Source organism: Nycticebus coucang, chromosome 8, assembly GCF_027406575.1.
Source record: "Nycticebus coucang isolate mNycCou1 chromosome 8, mNycCou1.pri, whole genome shotgun sequence".
Taxonomy (NCBI): domain Eukaryota; kingdom Metazoa; phylum Chordata; class Mammalia; order Primates; family Lorisidae; genus Nycticebus; species Nycticebus coucang.
Genome location: NC_069787.1, coordinates 85,405,784 through 85,430,204, shown reverse-complemented (window position 1 = coordinate 85,430,204; position 24,421 = coordinate 85,405,784). Strand labels below are relative to the sequence as shown.

The 24,421-nt window shown below is 43.9% G+C and overlaps 1 protein-coding gene across 5 annotated transcripts in view; it reads right to left on the bottom strand.

Annotated features, from left to right (window-relative positions):
* MYRIP (myosin VIIA and Rab interacting protein) overlaps nt 1-24,421 on the bottom strand; it is a 422,909-nt gene that overhangs the window by 57,184 nt on the left and 341,304 nt on the right. For all 5 annotated transcript variants that reach the window (XM_053600161.1, XM_053600164.1, XM_053600162.1 and 2 more), the window contains 2 exons: nt 10,642-10,795; nt 3,072-3,709 (listed from right to left, as the gene is read on the bottom strand). In XM_053600161.1, coding sequence (XP_053456136.1) covers nt 3,072-3,709; nt 10,642-10,795 — 792 coding nt within the window. The remainder of the gene's footprint in view (nt 1-3,071; nt 3,710-10,641; nt 10,796-24,421) is intronic.

The following is a 24,421-nucleotide window of genomic DNA, read 5'->3' as shown; positions in this document are numbered from 1 at the left end:
ATTGTCATTTATTTACATAATTTAAAAGTTAACAATTGAGATATATAATCTTGTTTTCTTTATTTTTTGGGAGAAGAGAACTGCCCTAGTAAACCAAATCGAAGGGAGCATGCCAAGGACCAGGGTTTTGATCTCTCTAGAAGCGTAGCGCCAACCCCACCTAGTGGAAAGGAGAACACACTGCCACTTGCTCAGGATAGCAGAGACAACATTGGTCCAGGGCCGCCTTTTTGCTGGTTCAGGACTTCTTTTTCTTTTTTTAATTTTATTATTTTTTTATTAATATTAAATCATAGCTGTGTACATTAATGTGATCATGGGGCACCATACACTGGTTTTATAAACAGTTTGACACATTTTCATCACACTGGTTAACATAGCCTTCTTGGCATTTTCTTAGTTATTGTCTTAAGATATTTATATTCTACATTTACTAAGTTTCACATGTACCCTTGTAAGATGCACCGCAGGTGTAATCCCACCAATCACCCTCCCTTCGCCCATCCTCCCCCCTCCCTCCTCTCCCTCTCCCCCTTCCCCGTATTCTTAGGTTATAACTGGGTTATAGCTTCTACACTGCTGGTGGGAATGCAAATTAATACATTTCTTTTGGAAAGATGTTTGGAGAACACTCAGAGATCTAAAAATAGATCTGCCATCCAATCCTATAACTCCTCTACTAGGTATATGCCTGGAAGACCAAAAATCACATTATAACAAAGATATTTGTACCAGAATGTTTATTGCAGCCCAATTCACAACTGCTAAGTCATGGAAAAAGCCCAAGTGCCCATTGATTCACGAATGGATTAATAAATTGTGGTATATGTACACCATGGAATATTATTCAGCCTTAAAGAAAGATGGAGAGTTTACCTCTTTCATATTTACATGGATGGAGCTGGAACATATTTTCTTAGTAAAGTATCTCAAGAATGGAAGAAAAAGTATCCAATGTACTCAGCCCTACTATGGTTCAGGACTTCTTCCTGTCAATACGTTGCAAAGTTTAACAGCAGAATACAACTTTGAAGCCACTTCAGAATAAATAGAAAGCTTCAGGAACCTAGCTTAGGAGGAGATGTGGCATTTTATACCTTCAAGTTAATTACACAGACTACCCTCAAGAGTATCCCGTGAGGTAAGTCACCCAAAGTCTCCGGAAAGCAGTCTTCACTGGAGCTAGATAATGATTCTCAGTTGAACAAGACTTTTTATATTCATTCTATGATCATAAAAAACCAATAAGGCATATTTTTCATGACATTCTGTTTTACAGTGGAGAAAATGAGAGCTTGGACTAAATAAAAACTTTTTCTAGGCAATGTGTTAACAGATCAGGCAGGCCATGAGGACCTCTGAGTCCACAACTGTCTTCTTGGGAGCCTCAGAACCAAAATCCAGCTGAGGCATTTATACCTTGCAGCAAGTACTGGTGATGTCTCAGCCTGTAACCCTGGACCTGGGTGAACTTCTCACAGCTGTGGGTGACAGTTTCTGGCCCCCTGATAGTTTCCCATTTCAAACCTAGGTCTCTCAAGGATTTCTTAGGCACCACCTATGCAAACATAGCTGTGCATGGAATTGAAGCCCAACTTGGGTAAGGACAACTCTCACCCAAAGGGAGATGGGAGACCATGGATAATGATCCCTTCCTGTCCTCTGGTGGGAGAATTCTGAACTTGTCAGAAGGTGCTGATGAGCCTGAAGCCCTGGTGCTTACAAGCCTACCTTCATTGGCCTTTCCCCCTTTCCTGTCTCAGCCTGGGGTTCCTGGGATCTCTTTCCACATAAATTTGCCTAGATCCAATTCCTTGACTCAGAACCTGTTTTGGGGGGGCACCCAAACCAAGAGTGCAAGGTATGGTAGCTAGGTACTATGGGAGCCACAATCACATGTAGGAAGTGGGTGTGGTTTCTTCAAGAGCGTAAAAGGTGAAGTTGATAGTAAGGTGATTAATGACTATATGCCTACTACAGGCAGTGGCAACCTAACTAGATTTTCCATAAGATTCTCAGTTTCGAATATGTAATCTACTGCTTATATGAAGTCATTTAAAACTTCCAGGCCACATGGAAGTTTTAAGTTTAGAAAATACTACTATTGGGAGCCCAGAGTAGGTGCCACAAAGTTTGATATTGGGTCCATGGTGATGCACAGAGTCTCACCTGACGGGGTGCGGGCGAGGGCACCACACAGTCAAAGGCACAGGGCTGTGATTGAGCAAGGTATAGTTAGAGACTACAAGGTTAATCTGTTGTGAATCCATGAAGTATCTGAAATAGTAAACAAAATGGTGCACGTGTCTGTGTGTGTACAGGTTCATTCTCCTAGGGAGAGAGTTCATAGCTTTAATCACATTTTCAAAGGGGGGCAGGTTTCATGAACTAAACCATGTGGGTAGAGACAGTGAAAATGCTGCGAAGGGGTGTGATCTGGACCAAAGAATTACAGAATGTTAGCAAACTATACCCTGAGTTATTACACTGAAATAATGTTTACTGAGCCCTTGTGCTGTGTCTAGGACAGAGCTTAGCTCTTTATAACTATCTCATTCACTTGTTACAACCATCCTTTGAGGTGGGTTCTAACATTATCTTCATTTCGTAAACAAGGAAACTGAGAACTAGAGAGATGCCTTACCCAGGGTCACGTGGTTGGATTTGAAACCCTAGATCCTTTACCCTTAACATTCAGTTCATGGTTCAATCACCAGGTTGGCTTTTCTTAACACATAGCAGAGGCTCAGCCTCAGAAATTCTGATTTGGCAGGTCTGGGGCAGGGCCTGAGAATCTGAGTTCCCTGGTAGTGTTGATGCTGCTGATCTAGGGACCGCACTTTGCAAACCACACTTTGAATTCTAAGCTATCCTCTACAAAGAAAAGGACATGGAGCCTTAGAGAGTTGATGTGATCTGTCCAAGGTCACTCAGCTACTTAGTAGCAAAACCAAGATGAGCATGTGGATCTGTCGATTCCACATCCAGGACTCTTTATGCCACTTGTGCTTGGAGAGGGCACATCCTACTGCAAAAGTGTGTGCACCTTTACATTAATGCGGTTCTGTTACCTGATGTGTGTCCAGGTCCTGGGGATGAGAGCTGGGGGAAGATGGTTCCTTGCTTGGCTCCTCTGATCCCGCTCGGGCCCTTCTCCATCTCCTGGCCCTTCGGTCTCCAGCGTGGAGGACCTCCTCTGGCTCGCTGCTGTCTGAGGTCTCCCTGCTGGCCACCTGGGGGTTGAAGTTCACATCCAGCTCCCCCTGTATGTGCATCTTCTCAGCTGCAGGAGTCCTGGGGCCCTTCCTCTGCAACCAGGACAGTCTAGCCCGGCACCCAGCTTCCCGGGGAGAGCCCGCTGAGGAGGTCTCTGAGTCAGAGCACATGGCCTCAGGGTTGGGGGAGAGCCCAGAGGAGGAGGAGGCAGCTAAGAGGCCTTGCTCAGAGCTCTGGGCCTGCATGGGCTGAGGCTGGGGGTTCCTGGGTAGGCCCTCTGACTGCGGGCACAGCTTGCTCAAGGCCTCACTCCAGTCAAAGTCCTCTTCGCTGTCAGAGCCCATCTCATCATAGGCGGATGCCACACTGGAGGCCACTTCCAGGGCCTGGAATGTCCCACTCTTGGGTTTGGCAAACAGGCGTGTGGGGGGCAGAGTGCCATCCTTCAGGGCCACCCAGTTTCCATCTGGGCTCTGCAAAACCGGGGCCAGGTCTGCAAGTGGAGGAGAGAGAGAAACCAGAGAGGGGCTGTTATGCCTCAGCATAAGGTGAGATTGCCACTGATGCTACAGAGCAGCTGCAATTGGGGGCAGAGGTTTAAAAGACCCCCAGGAATTCCCTTGAAGCCTCACAGGGCCCCATTGCTGCACAGATGAAGAAAAACTCAAGAGACCTGGCTCTATTTCATGTCTACCTTGGTAGATGCCCCCTACTGTCCTCAGAATTGCCCCACTCCTGCCCTATGCTGGCTTTGAAAAAGAGGGGAGAGGGCTGTAGTTGGCAGCCTCAGCTTCTGGCTCTTTGACCTTGGGCTGTGGTTTTGTTTCTTGGATACTCAGGTCCCCCTCATTGATGGGAAATAATTCCACCACCTCCCCTGGCCTCCCTCCCAAGGTAACACATCTGCCCTTGGCACTTTTATAGATCCCCCTTACAGCCTCCTGAGATAGGCATGTAAGTCTATTTTTAACTCAAGGCACATGCCTCATTCTGGAAAGGGCATGAGGCCAAAAGAGGCTGGTATTTCCATTTGCATTTTACAGATGAAGAAATGAAGAGAGAAGTAATTTGTCAAAGGTCACAGAGCTACTATCTGGTCAAGATGGGATGGGGTACATCCTCTATCCTACTCTAAGGCAGCTTTGGGGTACAGACAGTGCCAGGGAAGGCCTCAGTCAGCTGTAAAGCACTGTGCAAGAGCAGGGTGGAGTAGCTCTGGGTCTGTGGGTCTGGTCTGGATGGGTCTGGGCTGGGCTAAGGTCTGCCCAGAGCATCTGAGATGATTGGGAGCTGGGCCCCAACAGTTGATCTACATGCGAGGGGGTGGTCAAAGTTACTTTGTTTTTGTAAAAGGCGAAGTGTTTTCCACTCCTGTGTCAGCAGGGTGGGAATAAGGTGACATGGTGCTCCTTTAGTTGAGGCCTCAGACACAGCAGCTGCCAGCAGGAGCTGTTTTGTATGAGGACCCTTGCAGGGCTGTCTGAGGGTGGGTGATGAAGGCTCCAGGAGTTTAGAGGGACCATTCCCCAACTTGTGTTTGATCTGGGCTTGAGGCTTACAGGGACCGAAGTCCTGCTGTGGTAGTACCTTCTCCTTCATGCTACTTTAAACACACAGGTTTTCTAACAACTGAACTGCAACTGCTCCGTATAATGAAATGAGAGCTATCAGTAGTTCACAGTGTTGTCCACAGAGCATTGTCCTTGCTAGGCCTGATGCAGAACCACAGCCTTGGGGGAGTTCAGATGTTGGCAGAACATATTTTCAACTCAGTGACCCAGTTCCACACCAACTGCCTGACAGCAGCTCATGCTGGCAGGACTCTAGTTCCCTTTCTTTGAGCATCAGGAAGTGGGCTCTCTCTGCCAGGAGGATGCTGGGCCCAGCAGTGGGCTCCTGGAAGCCTGAGACCATGTACCCTGCCTTTCTCCTGCTGTTCCTGCCTCCAGCATCCCTCTCTATCATCTCTATGTGGTAAATACACAGTGGCCCTCCAACACCTCATCCCCACTGCCCCTGTTTTCCTGGAGTACAACCTTGTCTGCCTGGGGCCTCTCCTTTCTGAGCCTGCCTGGTGTGAGGGCCCAGCCAGCTAGCACCATGATCCTGTATTCTGGCTGGTCGCACACATTTTGAGCTGGATGACAAGGGCCCAGGTGTAAGGCCTGGATCTCAGTCATCTTTTCCTCCTCAGGAGAAAATGAGTCTGCTCTGTCTCAGAGCCAGCTGGTACAGTGGAAAGACAAGTGGTCTTGATGTCAGAGTGCCTAGGATAGTCACTCAGCAGCTGTGTGATTCTCTGTGCCTCAGTCTCCTCCCTGGTGAAAAGGGCACAGCTAACATCTCACTGGGCTGCTGTGAGGACTGCATGAAGGATGCTTGTAAAGAGTGGTACCCATGCCTGCTCAGAGGAGATTAATTCTTGACGTCTCCTTTCCCTGTGTCCATAAATGAATGAGGCTGCTTTAGCACAGGGCAAACAACAAGAACTTTGCCTTCAAGTAGATCCAGAGCTGGCCCTCAGTTACTAAGTTTACTAGCAGGTGACTTTGGTCAGAGAGCACTGCTGAGCCTATTTTCTGGCCTGTCTGTGGGATCAGTGGGAACCACCTTGGCTGTCATTAGGATTATTATGACATAAAGAATATAAAGCATCGATCACAATGCCTGCTACACTGAGGGCTCCCAGCTATTTTACCTATATCTGTTGAACTGGATTATAGTATCAGTATTTAACACCTGATTTTTAATCAGCACCCATGGACTCCATATGCATGCACATAGAAAAAAAAATATATATGCCTTGTATATATCTTGTAGTCACTATTCAGTATTACATATTAATATCTACACAGCAACACCATTTTCATTGACTATGTAGACATTCAGAAGAGCGGCTAACAACTAGGGTGTTTATTACTTTTTATACTCTATGGGATCTATGGCTGGTGGTGGTAATGGCATGGTGGTAATACTTCTGAGAAAAGTACTTTTATGTTGGGGCCTTCTCCCAGTGCTGTGTCCTGAGGCTATCAGTCAGATGGTGTGGGTTTCTCAGGAACCTTTAGGTTCTCAGGGAGGCTATTCACGGCCAGTAAGTGGCAATATTAATTTTCCCTGGAGCAGATCCTGCGGGTGTCACCCCCAAACCTCAGCCTTTGCCATTTCAGCACATCTCAGCTCAACTTATAAGTTCCAGAACTTGCAATTTTCTGCTTGATGCCTTCTCTGGCTGTTAGGGCCTATGTTGCCTGCCCTAGGATAGCATGGACGTTTCCAGGAACCACCTCCTCCTGGAAGCAGCTCTCACCAATGACTGGAGGAGCTGGTGGCTCAGTACCCAGCTCCCTCGCCTTCTAGGCTCTCAGAGTCCCCAGCAGAGACAAGCTCCAGTCACCCACAGTGGTAATCTGCTTAGTAACAAGTCACTTTTATTGCCTACCTTTCCTTCCTTGTCTGACGTTCCCTCCCCTCCCTGTGTCTTTCCTGAGCTTGTTTCCCAAATAAACTAAAGGTCCTCAGATTCTCATGTTAGAATCTACTGCTGGTAGAAGTTAAACAAAGACACCCACAAGTATAAGATGAAAAGTAGCCGTGGCATCCAGCTGTGGCATGTTCACTCTAAGAAAGGAAAGGGCTTTGGAGTCTTATAGTTAGACACTAGGTCTGCTCTCTGGATCACCTCCTGGGACTTGACTCACATATTGATCCTTAGTGGCACATTGTTGGCCTTCTTTGCTTGAGGAGATAGCTGTTCTGTTCTCTGAGTTTGCAAAAAGCCTTCTTTTTTAAAAAACACTTAAACTGCTTTCCAGTTTATTTTCTTGGTTGTCTACTCTGTACCCAGCCTTGACCGTGAGCTCCTTGAGAACAGAACCATGGCTTATTCTCAGGTTGTACCCCCAGGTTTTAGCCAGCTCTAGGCCTCATCCTGAATACACAAAGATTACTTTTTAACAAACACAGGTGCCAACAGGTCGCAGGGGCAAGACTGAGCTCTTGGTGTGCAGTTGTCAATGAGCCCCGCTGTCTACAGCTTCTCCTGGGGCCCGGGGAAGAAGTAAAGAGGGAAATCCCATGATAATCCCACTCAGTGCCTGGATTTAGGGTTGACTATGTTGCAGATATTGTCCCTGGACTCTAACACCCACTACTTAGTAGGAAAGGATTCAGTCCATTGCCAGCTCCCTTCCCCTGCCTTTCATAACCCCAGGGTGTCATGTGCCTCTGGGGAAGCTAGAAGTTGGGCAACTTTTATCTCAGCTAAAATCCATCCTCCTTAGTGAAAACAGATGGCTCCCTGAATAGCCAACTCTATGAAAACCTTGGTGGTGGTCAAGCTGCATCATTAGAACTGCTCAGAGTAGTACCTGGGCTCCAAGACCACTTTCTTGCAGTTCACCAGGTACATCTCTCTGGGGATCTGCTCCCCCATCCCCTCCTCTCTCTAAATTCCAGCTTTTTCTCCATTGTGCAGAGAATTCTCAGTAAGCAACCGTGGAGTAGTGGCAACTCCCTTACCTTTACTTCCCCAATACTGAGCACAAGCTATGTATGTAATAGATGCTCTATCAAGCTCTATAACATGAACATGAATTTTGGGGAAATCTATTAACTGCTATAAGCACCATTAAGGCTGATGGTAGAGTTGCTGTGGTTTGCCCAAGCAAAGCTGACTCTATTTGTGCCCTAACAGCTCCTGAGCCAACCCCTCTACTGAGGCATAAACATAACTACCAAAATAGCCCACCAGATAGTAACCTTCTAAGATAACCACCACCGCTGGGACTCCTCTGTTCTACATATCTGTTATACTGAGACTGAACAATGCCCCGGAATAATTTTCATCCTACTACACATATTAGACATCCCTCAAAGACCTCTCAGGGTTGGCATGGATATTTTAGTATATAAAATGCTAAACATTCCTCAGAAAACCCAGAAGATTTCTACTCAAGTTCTTTTATTTTTTATTTTAATTCAATATCCTGGGACATGCACAGATTTTAGAGTGGTGTATGAAATCTTTTTTTTTTTTGTGATGCTGTGGAACTAAGTTTTATGTTTATATACAATTGATAAATTCCACATAGGTGCCTAATTTTATAGAAAATTATATACAAAACGATGTTCTGGAAACAAAATTCCTTTGCAAATTTATTAAAAATGTTCCTCTAAATTAACCAGGGAACTATGTTGTGAAATAGTGTCTTACAGAAGTTCTAATGGTCTACAAATTTATCAACCAACTCTAAATTTTGAAGTGCAGGTTTTTGTTTTGTTTTTATGGTAGAGACACTTACACTTATTATCATGCAGTAGTTTAAAAAGCCTGCAAGTTGGAGTCATAATGTTTGGACTTGAGGACCAATGCTGGTCACGTTAGCTGAGGTCTTGGGGTCTTGGACAAGTCACTTAACTTCCCTGCTTATTAATGTTCTTATCTGTCAAATGGGATAATGACAGTCCTTAGCAATGCTGTTGGAGGGATATATAAAATAGTGCCTGCATGTGGGCTCTGTACACTGTAAAATGGTAAAGTGATTTTTCAAAGCTAAATATTATTGTTTATTGAAGATCCATTATGTGATATTCTCATATGCCCTGTGGAATCTAAGCATCCCTTCCCTGTGGGAATTTGCAATCCAGAGAGAATGAGGGGTGGGAAAAGTGATGGAGGGGAGAGGAAGGAAGAGAGAGAGAGAATATGTATGAATGAATATGAATTTGATGGGCAGGCAGGGCAAAAAAAAGGCATATTTAGAAAGGAAAAATTCACTTAAAAAATACAAAATCCATAGCCATAAATAAAGAAAATATTGTGTGCTACGGAATCTCTGCAATGTCACAATTCTGCAGTTTCTACTGACGGGCACTAAAAGGTTAATATAGAAATGATCACTTTATAAACCATGTGTCACAGATATTGAGGAGGCTCTGAAGAGGTGAATTAAGCTGCCCCAAAGTAGAGGCAGGAAATTGTAGGAGAAGGAAGCAGACAGGGCAGAGGCACTAATGACCAGCAATGTCCTTCTCAGGTATGGCAGGGATAGACGACTGTCCATCAAAGGCCTTTTTATGGCTGAGCCATATTACTGGGATGGGTTGGCCCAGCTAGGGCTGTATTTCCCAGACCCCTCTGCACTGGAGGAAGGGGTCACGATGAGGGCCAGCCCACACGATGGCAGTGAGTGGTACGTGCCATTTCCCACTTAGGTGGTTAGGAAACAGGTACATTGCGTCTCCCTTCTCTCTTCTTCCATCTGCTGGCCGAATGTGGACAATCCCACAGCAGACTCCGAGGCCCTAGCGCAGTGGTCCCTAACCTTCTTGGTACCAGGGACTGGTTTCATTGGAAGGCAATTTTTTCACAGACCTGGGTGGGCAATGGTTTTGATATGAGTCTTTAAGCAATTGATTAATTATGTTTCTATGCAGTCAGACCTCTTTGCTAATGATCATATGTATTTGCAGCCACTCCACAGTGCCAGCATCACCATGTTAGCTCCACCTCAGATCATCAGGCACTAGATTCTCTTAAGGAGCATGCAACCTAAATCCCTCCTGCGTGCAGTTGCAGTTTGCAGTAGGGTTCCTGCTCCTATGAGAATCTAACGTTGCCCTCGATCTGACAGGAGGCCTAGCTCACACGATGAAGGGAGCAATGAGGAGTGGCTGTAAATACAGATAAAGCTTCACTCACTCACCTGTCGCTCACCTGCTGTGTGTGGCTTGGTTCCTAATAGACCATAGACTGGTGCTGGTCTGCAGGCAGGGGGTTAGGGACTACAGTCCACGAGGATGACAGAACCTTACCAGGCCTCCCACAGGCCAGGGACACTTGCACTGCACTGTTGTATGATTAGAAAGAATACTGTAGTGTTAGGCAACTTGAATGTTTGGCTTACTGTTATAGCAGTGATTGTTACCCTAGTATATCTAGTTTTAGAAAAGACATCCTTAAAACCAGACTGATGCTGGGACCCAAGTCCCCTTGAAAGCTGAAATGTCCTGAGAGGTTGGTTTTGTGCCCCTGGCCGCCACCAGACATATTCTCCCTGTCCACACAGAGCAGGCAGATGGAGTAAGGCGTGTGGTGTAGTGATCTTAACACCCTTGCCCAGGGTGTGCTAACACCCTCATTAGCCCACAGGCCTCAGCATAGAACAGGAAATGCTGATGACACCCGAGGACCTTCATTCTGCCACAGCAACTGGGAGAACTGCCTGAGTGGAAACACAACCACAGTATATGCTGTGTGCTGTGCTGGTGGCCTCATGACCTGGCTTAGCTGTCCCCATGGGCACACATCAACTCAGGCTTTTGGAGGGGAGGGAAGAGCTGAGTGGCCATCAACAGCTGAGAAGCCTCTAAATGGTGCTTTTGAAACCCCAAGACCTGCCAGATGCTGCTTAAAACAGTTACTTGTTTTGTCCAGCCTGTCCATGCTCTTCCAGCTAGGCAGAGCAGACTCCTCTCTTGGGTGGTGGCCCTGGTCCCTTGGTGGCCTTGACACCGCCCCCAGTGATGAATTCTTCAGGGCATCTTCCCCAGTGATTGAGAACGCAGACTGGGACCGCTGTGGAAAGAAGTAGAGGAAAGGAGAGTTCACAAGGCACAGTCCCTGGGAGGATGCCATCACCTTCTAAGGCAGGCACTGTAAGGCACAGAAGAAACATGTTTAATGGTAATGGCCCTTCTCATGTGAGCCCTAAAAGCTGCAAATCAGTACATAATCCAAAGTAGTAGTACAAATGGTTCCCTGTTCATCCCATTGCACATCAGCCAGACCTACTAGAAAGCACAAGAGATGCAGTGGAACCCTATGGGGCCAGCTCTCACATGGCTCCTTCTTACCCAGCCATTCTCTCAGCCAAGATTTCTTACAGCCAACTGTGCATGATAAGCTGCTTGCTGTAGGACATGCAAAAACAAAAGCATCTTTCCTTGAAGACCTCTAAAACTACAGAGTTCCAGTAGTGTAAACACAATTACAGCACCATGTATGTGCTATAACAGAGAAGTGAGCAGAGTATGGTCGGTCCACAAGCCCAGGAAAATTACAACATAGCCCCACTGAGCCCCTGAATTAAAGGAAGGAAAACAAACTCTAATGTAAGGAAAAGTAGGAGAAGTGGGAATTCAAATGAATGATGGGAAGGAAACATAATTTGAAATGATTTTATACACACACACACATACACACACATCATATTCCCAAGCTCTATATACAGAGAACATCAAACAGAAAGAGACCAATTTTTCCTTTCTTATTTAATGCCTTATTAGTTAATTATTTTGCTTTTATTATACTGATAAACATGAGGGGAGGGGCATATTCACAAAGCCACGAAAACATTTCTGACTACAGTATTAAACAAAGTACTTTCCATAACTCAGGCCCTCTATGTGGTCTGCCTCCACCCATTGGCTGCCATTGATTCCAACAGCCCTACTCCTTGTCCAGTGGGAAATGCTCTCACCTGATCAACTTCCTTCTCCTTTCTTGCGAGCTTGGAATAGGAGGCCTTGGGCAGGACTGTGGAATGCTTTGGGGTTGGACTCAGGAGTCAGTCATGCCTGGGCTCCAACACAAGCTCTGCTATAACACTTGGGCTGACTGATGTGCATAATTAACCTTTCCTTGCATTCAGGGTAAACTGTATGATAAATGGTAGTTTCAAAAAAAGGTAAGAGAATAACAAAGAAAACCAGCACAAACTAGCACAGGATATTTGGGTGACAACACTGAAACTTATAATTGGAGTTTGGGGAGAAGATGATATACTCAGATGCCTTGCCCCTGAAGGATTGTTTAATAGTCTAAGAAAAATCACAGAGACAGGTGAGGATCAAAGCCCAATAGGCCAGGCCAGGGTGTCTGGCACACTTTGCTGGAGAGTATTGGTTCAGGCCAGTTTAGATCCAGAAGGAGTCACAGGAAATCTTTATTTCTTCCCTGAATTCCCACAAGAACTTTCAGTGATCTAGGAGGAAGATGGGCTTATACAACAAATATGGAACCCTGTAAGCTGTATACCAGGGTCACCTATCTCCCATCCCTTCAAATCCAGTAAAGAGAGCAAGATGGGCCTCCAGACCTGCCTTTCAATGAGGTGGTCCATGGCAGTGCAGCCCAACGGCAGTGAGCTGTCCCTGTCTTATCAATTCCATAAGACTCCGTGTGTTGATAGAATCCAGTCCAAACAAGTCATGACCTGTGGAAAACCCACTGATTACCCCTTTCCACAAGCTGGGTGGGCGTCCTGGGCTTCTCTATACTTACATGTGCTTTGTTTTATTCTACTGTAAACATATGTTTTCTGGCCTAGGGTTCCCACCAGACTGTGGAGCAATTGAGGGCAGTTAATGTCCTGCAAATAATGACATCTCCAGCCCCTGGCATAGTAACTGGGACAGAAATGGAAATCAGTGAGCGTTTGCTACGGACTGACTGGCTGGCTTTTCAGAAGTGCCTAAAGAGAAAGAGATAAAAAGAAGCCCACTATTATCTCCACTTACATCCTGAAGAACAATGTTTTACTTTGAGGAGGGCCAAGTGAACACATCTGTGAAGGGGCTTTCAGTCAAGTGTCACCTCATTCATCATGAGGGTGCAACAGGCACTGACCCTGTCCCAAGTGTCAGAACAGTTCTGACAATGTACCATGACAACAACTGAGGCTTTCACAGGGTTAGGTATTTAGAAAATCATCTGTGATTTTGCTAAATCTTGGACAGATAATCAGCAGTTTTCAGAGAGGACAGAGATCGAGGTTGGTGGTCCATTGGCAAGTGAAGTTATTAAAAATTAAAGAAAATTAAGTAAACCCCCATGCATTGGTACGGATCCCTCCTTGGACTCAGCAAGGCTTCTCATTCCGTGTGGTCACGTGGCTCTGTCCATACTTTATTATAACTGTTTGCTGACTTGCCGAGTCTTCACAGAGCCTGAGCTCCAGGGAGGCAGGTATGGACTTTGTATGTGATCTTCAGTCACATGTTTGTGACTGCATTTGCAGGATGCAAGACACGGTTCTGGCTATTATGAAGCCAACAGCCTGCTTGTCAGATGCAGTATTATTGCAGCCTCTCAGAAGCTATTTGGTATAATCTGGCCTTTCAAACAATACCTACAAGTTTTTCACTACAAATCACCAAACACAAGTTTAAAAAGAGGGAATAAACAATATTTAATATTTCATTTTGAAGTGGCTCAAACTGTATTTCATGTGTGTACATGTTTTATGGGACAAAAATGCTACTTTGTCCCTTATAAAAGCCAAGAGCAACAAATGAAAAGTTCCTTTCTGGTCCCAACAGTGAAGGTGGGTTCTGCTTTATTCATAAGAGATGTGTGGATGCCAAATTTTTGTAATGTATTTAAAGCAAACCATTTCTTTACACTAAAAACACCCAGACCATCACTAAAGGCCCCAGAAAACTGCCTCTAGCAGGTTTCAGGAGACTGAAGGACTATAGTCTCCAGTCAGGGTGGAAAAGCCACAGTACTGAGACTCAGTCCTATTTGGCTTTGCCACAAATTCACTCTGATGAACACAAGTCCAGCAGATGGCGCCACAACAATGCCTTTTATCACCAGATAAACCCATTTCTGTGGCTCCTGGGAAGTGATGAAATTATTTAAATTATTTGATTGTTACCCTGGATGACCCCTCTGTGTCCACCCTTTCTTTCCTACTCACAGCCTCTGCTTGTCTTATTCAACGTAGGGTTCATGGAAGAAGCAGGGCTGGTGACTTCTGGAAGACTTGGGTTTCCAGTGTCTGCACATCTATATGAGGAGGTTGCATGGTGGGGGAGTCCATGGGTCCAGGAATGCTAACGTGTCAGTAAATGCCTTGCAAAGATGGACTTGAGGATTTGAGATTTCAGATAGGCCTTCCCCTTTATTCCTTAGGTATCAACTAATGCATGATAGGTTAGCCAGCTCCTTTTCTTGCTCTGTGAACCCTGGGGGGGGGAGGGGGGACATTTCAGCTGTTCTAAGCCTCAGTTTCCTCCTTTTAAGGGACCAGTACCATGTATGACACAGAGAAAGCACCCAATAAATGTTAGACAAAATAAGAGCCTTTCTTAAGCCCTACTTCTAAACCCGTGCAACCTGTCCATACTCACAGTTTGATTGACTGTACATGAGTAAACTGAATAGGGCTGAATAACTTGCTCAAAATGCATGAGTGGTCAAGGGGCAGAGGCAGGGTTGAGCTTGGGTCTGTCTGGCTCCAGACTGATGCTCCTCCATGCTCTCTTGGTGTATGCCTGAAGGCTTTGCTGAAAGCCTAGCAATAATGTGTTCCTGGAGAACAGGCTTTAGCCCAGCAGGACTTGCCTTCTGAACCAGCTGGCTCTGAAGCTCTGGGTGAAAGACCCAGTATAATCATCAGTTACCTTTGTATATCTTCCTTTGCAGTTGCTGCATCTCCCATGTGGGCAGCAACAATGTGTTCTACTTATATCTCTTGGAGTGATAGATTGCTGCTATAATTGCCATGACCGATCATCACTGCCAACAGGACAGGCTCCTGGAGGTACTGACCATGGCTCTTTTCTCTCAAAGAGCCCACAGTATAAAACAGGGAGAAAATGCTTTTAGTATCAAGGATTTGGGGGCAAATTTTGACAATAAGAGTGTTCATATGCATAAGCCCTAGCTTTGCTTTGTGTTTTTGAGGTCAGACATAGGCATTAAATTCAGTCTCATAATCATAGCAACAATAAAAAGTACTTTAGTTCTGTACTATGGCCATTCAAAAGAAAGAGCAAATGTGAAGGAAGAAATAATGAAGACAAAAAGAGAAAAGTCCCTCTAGTAAGGGACCAGAGACAGAACAAAGAAAGGGTCAGACAGAGATTCATCCTGGTCACTGGGTGCAGAATGACTGTCTGGCCCTTAGTGATGGATAATAATAATTATAATTATTATGAATGGCATCACTATATTATTACCTAGATGCCTTTTAAGACATATGTATCCAAAGTGGGATTAAATAAATTATAGCCCCTGCACTGGTGCCTTTTAAGATAATTCCTCTTAAGGCTCTGAAGCTTGCAGTTTACATTGACCCCTACTACTGGCAGAGAGCTATATAATGAGGGATAATATTAAAAAGGGAACAATCATATAAATTTTCTTTCAAGAAAATAGATGGACAGTCTGTCTGGGGATAAACTAAGTTTGGGTTTCACAGTTAAGTCCCAGCAGTGGGGCCTGCAGAGTGTGGGGATTCTGCATAGTTATACCCTGAGCTGGAGATGTCCAGGGCACTAGAGAACTGAAGAAAAAATAAGAAGCCCTATCAGGAGGCTACAAGTCAAGGATCCTATTTTAAGATATTGTGAAGACATCATCTTTAAGCCGGGCAGCCTGTTGGCATTACCTGGGAGCTTCCAGTAGGAATATGAATGCTTGGGCTCTACTCAGACCCTCTGTAGCAGAACTCTTGGAGTGGGGCTTGGGCAGGGACACAGACAAACATCCAGGGTGAGAACAGCTGGGGGAAGGTGGACTTCTTCAAAGTCCCCAAGAACTGAGGCTTAGCCTGCTAGTTTGTATCCAAACTCTGGCCATTGTTCCTGCATATTCCTGCCTTTATGTCCTCTATTCATTTCTTCTTCTTTATTTAAATCCCTAAACCAATGCTATGCAATACAACTTTCCAGATGATAGAGATTACAGCTGCTCTGTCAAATATAGTCACCGCCAAGCACAGTTGTTACTAAACACTTGAAATGTGCTCAATGGAATGAATAAAAGACATGATAAAATTAGAAAGACTATATCAGAACTTAAGGATAGAAGGAAGAATAGAAGGAGTCAATAAGGAAACTTGAAGTTGCAACAGAAAGTATCAATAACAGATTAGACCATGGAAAAGAAAGAATCTTAGAGCTATAGGATAAGGATCTTGAGATAATTCAGGCATATAAAGAAGCAGAAAAGAAGAGAGAAAATGCAGAATGATCACTTAGAGAATTATGGGACTTCACAAAGCATTCAAACATATGAATTATAGGTATCCCTGAAGGGGAAGAAGAATGTCCCAAAGGCATGGAAGCCCTAGTGAAGGACATCATAAATGAAAATTTCCCGAGCATCACCAAAGATTCCGATACATGCCTTTTAGAGGGCTATCAGACCCCAGATTGTCTCAATACAAACTGAGCATCTCCAAGGCACACTGTAACACACCTGTCCAAAGTCAAAATGAAAGAGAAACTTTTGCAAGCAGCCAGGAGGAAGTAGCAATACACCTGCAGGGGCAAATCCATCAGGGTGACAGTGGACTTTTCAGCTGAAACTTTTTAAGCTAGAAGAGAGTTTTCATCTACCTTTAACCTTCTTAAAAAAAAATTCAGCCTAGAATTCTCTATCCTGCTAAAATAAGCTTCAAATAAAATGGAGAAATCAAATCTTTTATTGACGTGCAAACATTGTGGAAATTTGCCACAATAAGACCAGTTCCATAGGAAATACTTAGACCTGTTCTCCACCCTGACCATTACAATGGACTATGAACAAAGCAAACACCCAGAAACTAAAGGACAAAACCTATCTTCTACAATGGCACAAAGGATAACACTAAACAATGGACTTTAACAAAATAAAATGAATAGAACTCCACCATACTTATCAATTCTTTCAAATGTGAATGAATTCCTGAATTCCTCACTGAAGAGGCACAGCTGGCTGATTGGATAAAAAAGAACAAGCCATCTATATGTTAACCTTGAAGGACAAAACAAAGCTCAGGGTAAAAGGCTGGAAAACAATACTTCAGGTAAATGGAAATTAGAAGAAAGGAGGGGTAGCAATTTTATTTTCAGATACAAGTGGATTTAAAGCAACTCAAGAAAGACAAAATACCAGTTAAGGGAACAATACAACAAGAAGACATTTCAATTCTGAATATTTATGCACCCAACTTAAATGCTCTCAGGTTTATGAAACAACCCCTAATTGGTCTGAACAATATGATATCCTAACAACACCATAATACCTGGAGACTGTAACATTCCTCTGGCAGAAATGGACAGATCCTCTAAATAGAAACTAAACAAAGAAATAAGGGACTAAAATGCCACTCTGGGCTTGGCACCCATATCTCAGTGGTTAGGGTGCCAGCCATAAACACGGGGGCTGGTGGGTTTGAACCCAGCTTGGGCCTACTAAACAACAATGACAACTACAACAACAACAACAACAACAACAAGAAAAAAAATAGCCGGGCATTGTGGCAGGCACCTGAAGTCCCAGCTACTTAGGAGGCTAAGGCAAGAGAATCCCTTAAGCCCAAGCATTTGAGATTGCTGTGAGCTGTGATGCCACTGCACCAAGCGTGACATATTGAGACTCTGCCTCAAAAAATAAAATAAAATAAAATAAAATGCCCATCTGGAACAACTGGGGCTTTTTTTTCTTTCTTTTTTTTTTTTTTTTTTTATTAAATCATAGCTGCGTACATTGATATGATCATGGGGCATCATTCACTAATTTCACAGACCGTTTACCAAGTTTCACATATATACCCTTGTAAGATGCACCGCTGGTGTAATCCCACCAATCCCCTTCCCTCTACCCCCCTCCCCTCTCCCTCCCCTCACTTTCCCCCTTCCCCCATTCTTAGGTTGTAACTGGGTTATAGCTTTCATGTGAAAACCCTAAATTAGTCTCATAGCAGGGCTGAGTACATTGGGTACTTTCTCTTCCATTCTTGAGATACTTTACTAAGAAGAATATGTTCCAGCTCCATCCATGTAAACATGAAAGAGGTAAAGTCTCCATCTTTCTTTAAGGCTGCATAATATTCCATGGTGTACATATGCCACAATTTATTAATCCATTCGTGGATCGATGGGCACCTGGGCTTCTTCCATGACTTAGCAATTATGAATTGGGCTGCAATAAACATTCTGGTACAAATATCTTTGTTATGATGTGATTTTTGGTCTTCTGGGTATATGCCCAGTAGAGGAATTACAGGATTGAATGGCAGATCTATTTTTAGATCTCTAAGTGTTCTCCATATCTCTTTCCAAAAGGAATGTATTAATTTACATTCCCACCAGCAGTGCAAAAGTGTTCCCTTTTCTCCACATCCGCGCCAACATCTCTGGCATTGGGATTTTGTGATATAGGCTAGTCTCACTGGAGTTAGATGGTATCTCAAAGTAGTATTGATTTGCATTTCTCTGATGATTAAAGACGATGAGCATTTTTTCATATGTCTGAAGGCCGCGTGCCTGTCTTCTTCAGAGAAGTTTCTCTTCAAATCCCTTGCCCAGCCTGCGATGGGATCCCTTGTTCTATTCTTGCTAATGCGTTTGAGTTCTCTGTGGATTCTGGTTATTAAACCTTTGTCAGAGACATAACCTGCAAATATCTTCTCCCATTCTGAGGGCTGTTTGCTTGCTTTACTTACTGTGCTCTTGGCTGTGCAGAAGCTTTTTAGTTTGATCAAGTCCCAGTAGTGTATTTTTGAAGCTGCTTCAATTGCCCGGGGGGTCCTCCTCATAAAATACTCGCCCATCCCAAGGGTTTTCCCTGCACTCTCCTCTAGTATTTTTGTAGTTTCATGTCTTAAGTTTAAATCTTTGATCCAGTGAGAGTCTATCTTACTTAATGGTGAAAGGTGCAGGTCCAGTTTCAGTCTTCTACAGGTTGCCAGCCAGTTCACCCAGCACCATTTGTTAAATAGGGAATCTTTTCCCCACTGAATGTTTTTAATTGGCTTGTCAAAGATTAAATAACGGTAAGTAGCTGGATTCATCTCTTGATTCTCTATTCTATTCCAGACATTTACCTCTCTGTTTTTGTGCCAATACCATGCTGTTTTGATCACTATTGATTTGTAGTATAGTCTGAGGTCTGGTAGCGTAATTCCTCCTGCTTTGTTTTTATTTCTGAGTAATGTCTTGGCTATTCGAGGTTTTTTTCTGATTCCATATAAAACGAAGTATTGTTTTTTCCAGATCTTTAAAGTATGACAGTGGAGCTTTAATAGGGATTGCATTGAAATTATATATTGCTTTGGGTAGTATAGACATTTTAACTATGTTGATTCTTCCCAGCCATGAGCATGGTATGTTTTTCCATTTGTTAATATTTTCAGCTATTTCTTTTCTTAGAGTTTCATAGTTCTCTTTATAGAGATCTTTCACGTCCTTTGTTAGATAAATTCCCACATATTTCATCTTCTTTTGTACTACTGTGAATGGGATAGAGTCCTTAACTGTTTTTTCAACTTGACTGTTGTTGGTATATATAAAGGCTACCAATTTATGAATGTTGATTTTGTAACCTGAGACGCTGCTGTATTCCTTGATCACTTCTAAGAGTTTTGTAGTAGAGTCCCTAGTGTTTTCCAGATATACTATCATATCATCCGCGAAGAGTGAAAGTTTGATCTCTTCTGACCCTATATGGATACCCTTGATCGCCTTTTCTTCCCTAATTGCAGTGGCTAAAACTTCCATTACAATGTTAAAAAGCAATGGAGACAATGGGCAGCCTTGTCTGGTTCCTGATCTGAGTGGAAATGATTCCAATTTAACTCCATTCAATATGATATTGGCTGTGGGTTTGCTGTAGATGGTCTCTACGAGTTTAAAGAAATGTCCCTTCTATACCGATTTTCTTAAGTGTTCTGATCATGAAGGGATGCTGGATATTATCAAAAGCTTTTTCTGCATCGATTGAGAGAATCATATGGTCTTTGTTTTTTAATTTGTTTATGTGCTGGATTACATTTATAGATTTACGTATATTGAACCAGCCTTGAGATCCTGGGATAAAACCGACTTGGTCATGATGTATAATTTGTTTGATGTGTTGCTGGATTCTGTTTGTTAGGATCTTGTTGAATATTTTTGCATCTATATTCATTAGTGATATTGGTCTATAATTTTCTTTTCTTGTTGGGTCTTTCCCTGGTTTGGGGATCAGGGTGATGTTTGCTTCATAGAACGTGTTGGGTAGTCTTCCTTCTTTTTCTACCTTTTGGAACAGGTTGAGTAATATAGGTACTAATTCCTCTTTAAAGGTTTAGTAGAATTCAGGCATGAAACCATCTGGTCCTGGGCTTTTCTTTTTAGGGAGGTTTTGTATGGTTGATGCTATTTCTGAACTTGATACAGGCCTGTTCAACATTTCCACTTGATTCTGGCTAAGTCTTGGAAGGTGACGTGCTTCCAAGTGTTGGTCAATTTCCTTCAGATTTTCATATTTCTGAGAATAAAGTTTCTTGTAATATTCATTAAGGATTTTTTGGATTTCTGAGGAGTCTGTTGTTATTTCATCTTTGTTGTTTCTGATTGATGAGATTAGAGATTTTACTCTTTTTTTCCTGATTAGGTTGGCCAAAGGTTTATCTATTTTATTGACCTTTTCAAAAAATCAGCTTTTTGATTTATTGATCTGTTGTATTATTCTTTTGTTTTCAATTTCATTTAATTCTGCTCTAATTTTGGTTATTTCTTTTCTTCTACTGGGTTTGGGGTTGGAATGTTCTTCCTTTTCCAGTTGCTTGAGATGTCCCATTAAGTTGTTAACTTCTTCTCTTTCCGTTCTCTTGAGGAAGGCTTGCAGTGCTATAAATTTCCCTCTTAGAACTGCCTTTTGCGTTGTCCCAGAGGTTCTGATAGTTCGTGTCTTCATTGTTGTTTTGTTCAAAAAAATTGGCGATTTCTTTCTTAATCTCATCTCTGACCCAGCTATCATTCAGCATAAGGTTATTTAACTTCCATGTTTTTGTATGAGTATGCAGATTCCTGTTGTTACTCAGCTCAAGTTTTATTCCATGGTGGTCCGAGAAGATGCATGGAATAATTTCTATTCCTTTAAATTTACTGAGGTTAGACTTGTGACCTAAGATGTGATCGATTTTGGAGTAAGTTCCGTGGGCTGATGAGAAGTATGTGTATTCAGTTTTGTTGGGATGAAATGTTCTATAGATGTCTGCTAAATCCAAATGTTGGATGGTTAGGTTTAAATCTAAGATTTCTTTGCTCAGCTTCTTGTTGGAGGATCGATCCAGCACTGCCAAAGGAGTGTTGAAATCTCCGACGATTATGGAGCTGGAAGAAATCAAGTTGCTCATGTCTGTTAGAGTTTCTCTTATAAATTGAGGTGCATTCTGGTTGGGTGCATAGATATTAATAATTGAGATCTCATCATATTGAGTATTACCCTTAACAAATATGAAGTGACCGTTCTTGTCCTTCCTTACTTTTGTTGGTTTAAAGCCTATTGTATCTGCAAATAAAATTGCAACACCTGCTTTTTTCTGATTACCATTTGCCTGAAATATGGACGACCATCCTTTCACCCTGAGTCTGCATTTGTCTTTTAGGTTAAGATGTGACTCTTGTATGCAACAGATATCTGGCCTGAGTTTTTGTATCCAGTCAGCTAACCTATGCCTCTTTAGAGGACAGTTTAAGCCGTTCACATTAATGGAGAATATTGATAAGTCTGGTGAAGTTTTGGGTATTGAGTTTTTCAAAAGTCCAGTGGCCATTTTTAATTCTTTCGCCAGTGTGGAAATTGGAGTTTGATCTGAAATTTCTGAGTGAGTTTACTTTTGTGGTATAGGATTGGGTTGGTCATTATGGAGGATAGGTCTGAGAATATCCTGAAGAGCTGGTTTGGTTATGGCAAATTTCTTCAACATATGAATGTCATTAAAGTATTTATTTTCTCCATCATAAATGAAACTCAGTTTAGCTGGATATAAGATCCGGGGTTGAAAGTTATTTTGCTTTAGGAGATTAAAAGTTGGTGACCACCCTCTTCTGGCTTGAAAAGTTTCAGCAGAGAGATCTGCAGTCATTCTAATATTCTTCCCTTTGAAGGTAATGGTTTTCTTTCTCCTGGCAGGTTTGAGGATTTTCTCCTTCATATTAACTTTAGTGAAGTTAATTATGATATGCCTTGGGGATGTCTTATTGGGGTTGAGTCGTGCTGGGGTTCTGAAGCTGTCCGCTATCTGAATTTCAGAATCTCTAGGCATGTCTGGAAAATTCTCTTTCATAATTTCATGCAGAAGGGCCTCTGTGCCCAGCGAGGCCACTTCATCTGTTTCTGGAACTCCTATGATTCGGATATTCGCCTTCTTCAAATTATCCCAGCGCTCTCTGAGAGAGTGATCCGTTTTTGCTCTCCATTTCTTTTCCTCTTTGAGAGTCTGGGAGCGTTCAAAGGCTTTATCTTCGATGTCAGAAACCCTTTCTTCTGCTTGCTCCATTCTGTTACTGAAGGATTCTACTATATTTTTCATATCTTTGAGGGCTGCAAATTCTTGCTTCAGTGTGTCTAAGTCTTTGGTGGTTTTGTCTTTAAATTCGTTAAATTCTTGAGACAACTTTTGAATTTCTCCTCGAATTCCTAATTCCACTTTGTTAATCTTGTCTGCAATCCAAATTCTGAATTCGATTTCTGACATCTCAGCCAGTTGTTTATGAATGGGATCTTCAATTGCATCTGCCATATCTTTCCTTGGGGGGGTTGATCTATTCTGGTTATTCATGTTACCAGAGTTTTTCCGCTGATTCCGCCCCATGGTTGTTTTACTCCCTCTGATTTTTTCCCCTGGGGCTTTGTCGAGGGCCCGTACAGTGTTGTGGCCTGAGAAACTGGGGCCCTGTCTGGTGTGGTGGGGCTAAATGGTTCTGCCTTGTTTTCAGCTGGTTTCTGTTCCACCCTAGTGAAACAGATACTTTGGATTGAAGTCTCAGCTGTGGAGAAATATCAGCAATTAAGTCACCCCGCCCCCCACCGGCAAACAATTGGAAAAGAAAAATCAAACCTTCCTACCACCGTGCACTTAGGGCACCACCTGATTTGTCCTCAGGTGATTGGTTCAGTTCAAAAATGTCCAAATCAATTGTCTCAGTCTGCACCTGTCTCAGGTGAGAGAGTTTAAGAGGTCTCTGGGAACTGGATCACAGGGGTCTGGTGACTACTCTGGTGTCGCTTGCTCCAGTGCTGCGTGGAGTCAGGAGAAGCCACCCAGCCTATAAATCAGTCTGGGAAGGTTGCTGCCTCCTTCCCCACCTTGCACCACTTCACACCCAGTCACTGATAGCCCTGCAGTTGGCTGACCCAGTTGCCTGTAGTGAATCGGTACTCCAGGAGTTTGTACCTGCCTGAATCACAAGGAAGTCTGCCAGGCCGCTGTGCTCTGCCTCTCTCCAGCAGGAGGAGGTGAGGCCTGACAACCTCGGGCGCTAGATGAAGGTTGAGGGGTTTTCTCTCAGGTCCAGTCTCGCCCCTGGTTAATGTTACTGACAGAACAGCACAGAACAACTCTGCATTTCCCCTGCAGAAGAGAAACTGAATTGAGTTCCAAATCAGCTTGTCTTTGCTCTTGTATTGTCTATAGGCTGACGATCCCCTGAGGGCCAGGTGCGTCTTAGTTTTAGTAAAGCGGACCTCTGGGTCAGCCCCGCCCTGGGAGTTTCCCTGGTTTGCAAGTTGGAGTTGCCTCAGGCAAACTCCGAGTCTCTGGTTGCCCAGGGAGACAGGGGCTGTGGCTTCAGAATATTCTGTAGTGAGCCGTATTGCTAGCAAAAGAGGGCTGCTGCCTTATGGCTCAGGCAACCGTTGCTCCGGTGTAGCTCCCCTCCGGCCAACCGTCCTCTCTCCGCTCCCGTATCCCAGAGTCTGCACCGAACGGCTGTAGCCCAGCACTGTCTACATCCCTCGAGCAATTGCCCAAGAGTCTGGACCCCTGGGGGACAGGCCTCCAGACCTTGGAGCGAGAGCAGAGGGGAGTGCGGGGAGTGCTGGAAGCCTGGGGTTGCGGGCAGAGAACACACACAGCTTTACACAGTTTTATGCCTGGCCGTATTGTCACCAAAAGATGGCTGTCGCACTGTGCCTCAGGGACTGCCACTCCGGTGCAGTCACCTCTCCACCGACCGACCGGGACTGGTCTCCAGACCCCAGTGTGAGCGAAGGGGAGCGCTGGGAGCTCAGAATTCCAGGTAGAGACTATATACAATTTATACAGTTTTATGCCTGGCAGGAGGACGCCATGGCACCCTAGTAGGGGAGGTAGGTCCAGTTTTTAGAGGGTCTCTCCCGTGGAGTGTAGTGGGAGGACCTTTGAACTCTGACCGGTTGTTTGTGGCGCACTCTGAGCCGTTCTCATGGGGGAGGGGACTCCCGTCCGCTTGGTGATGG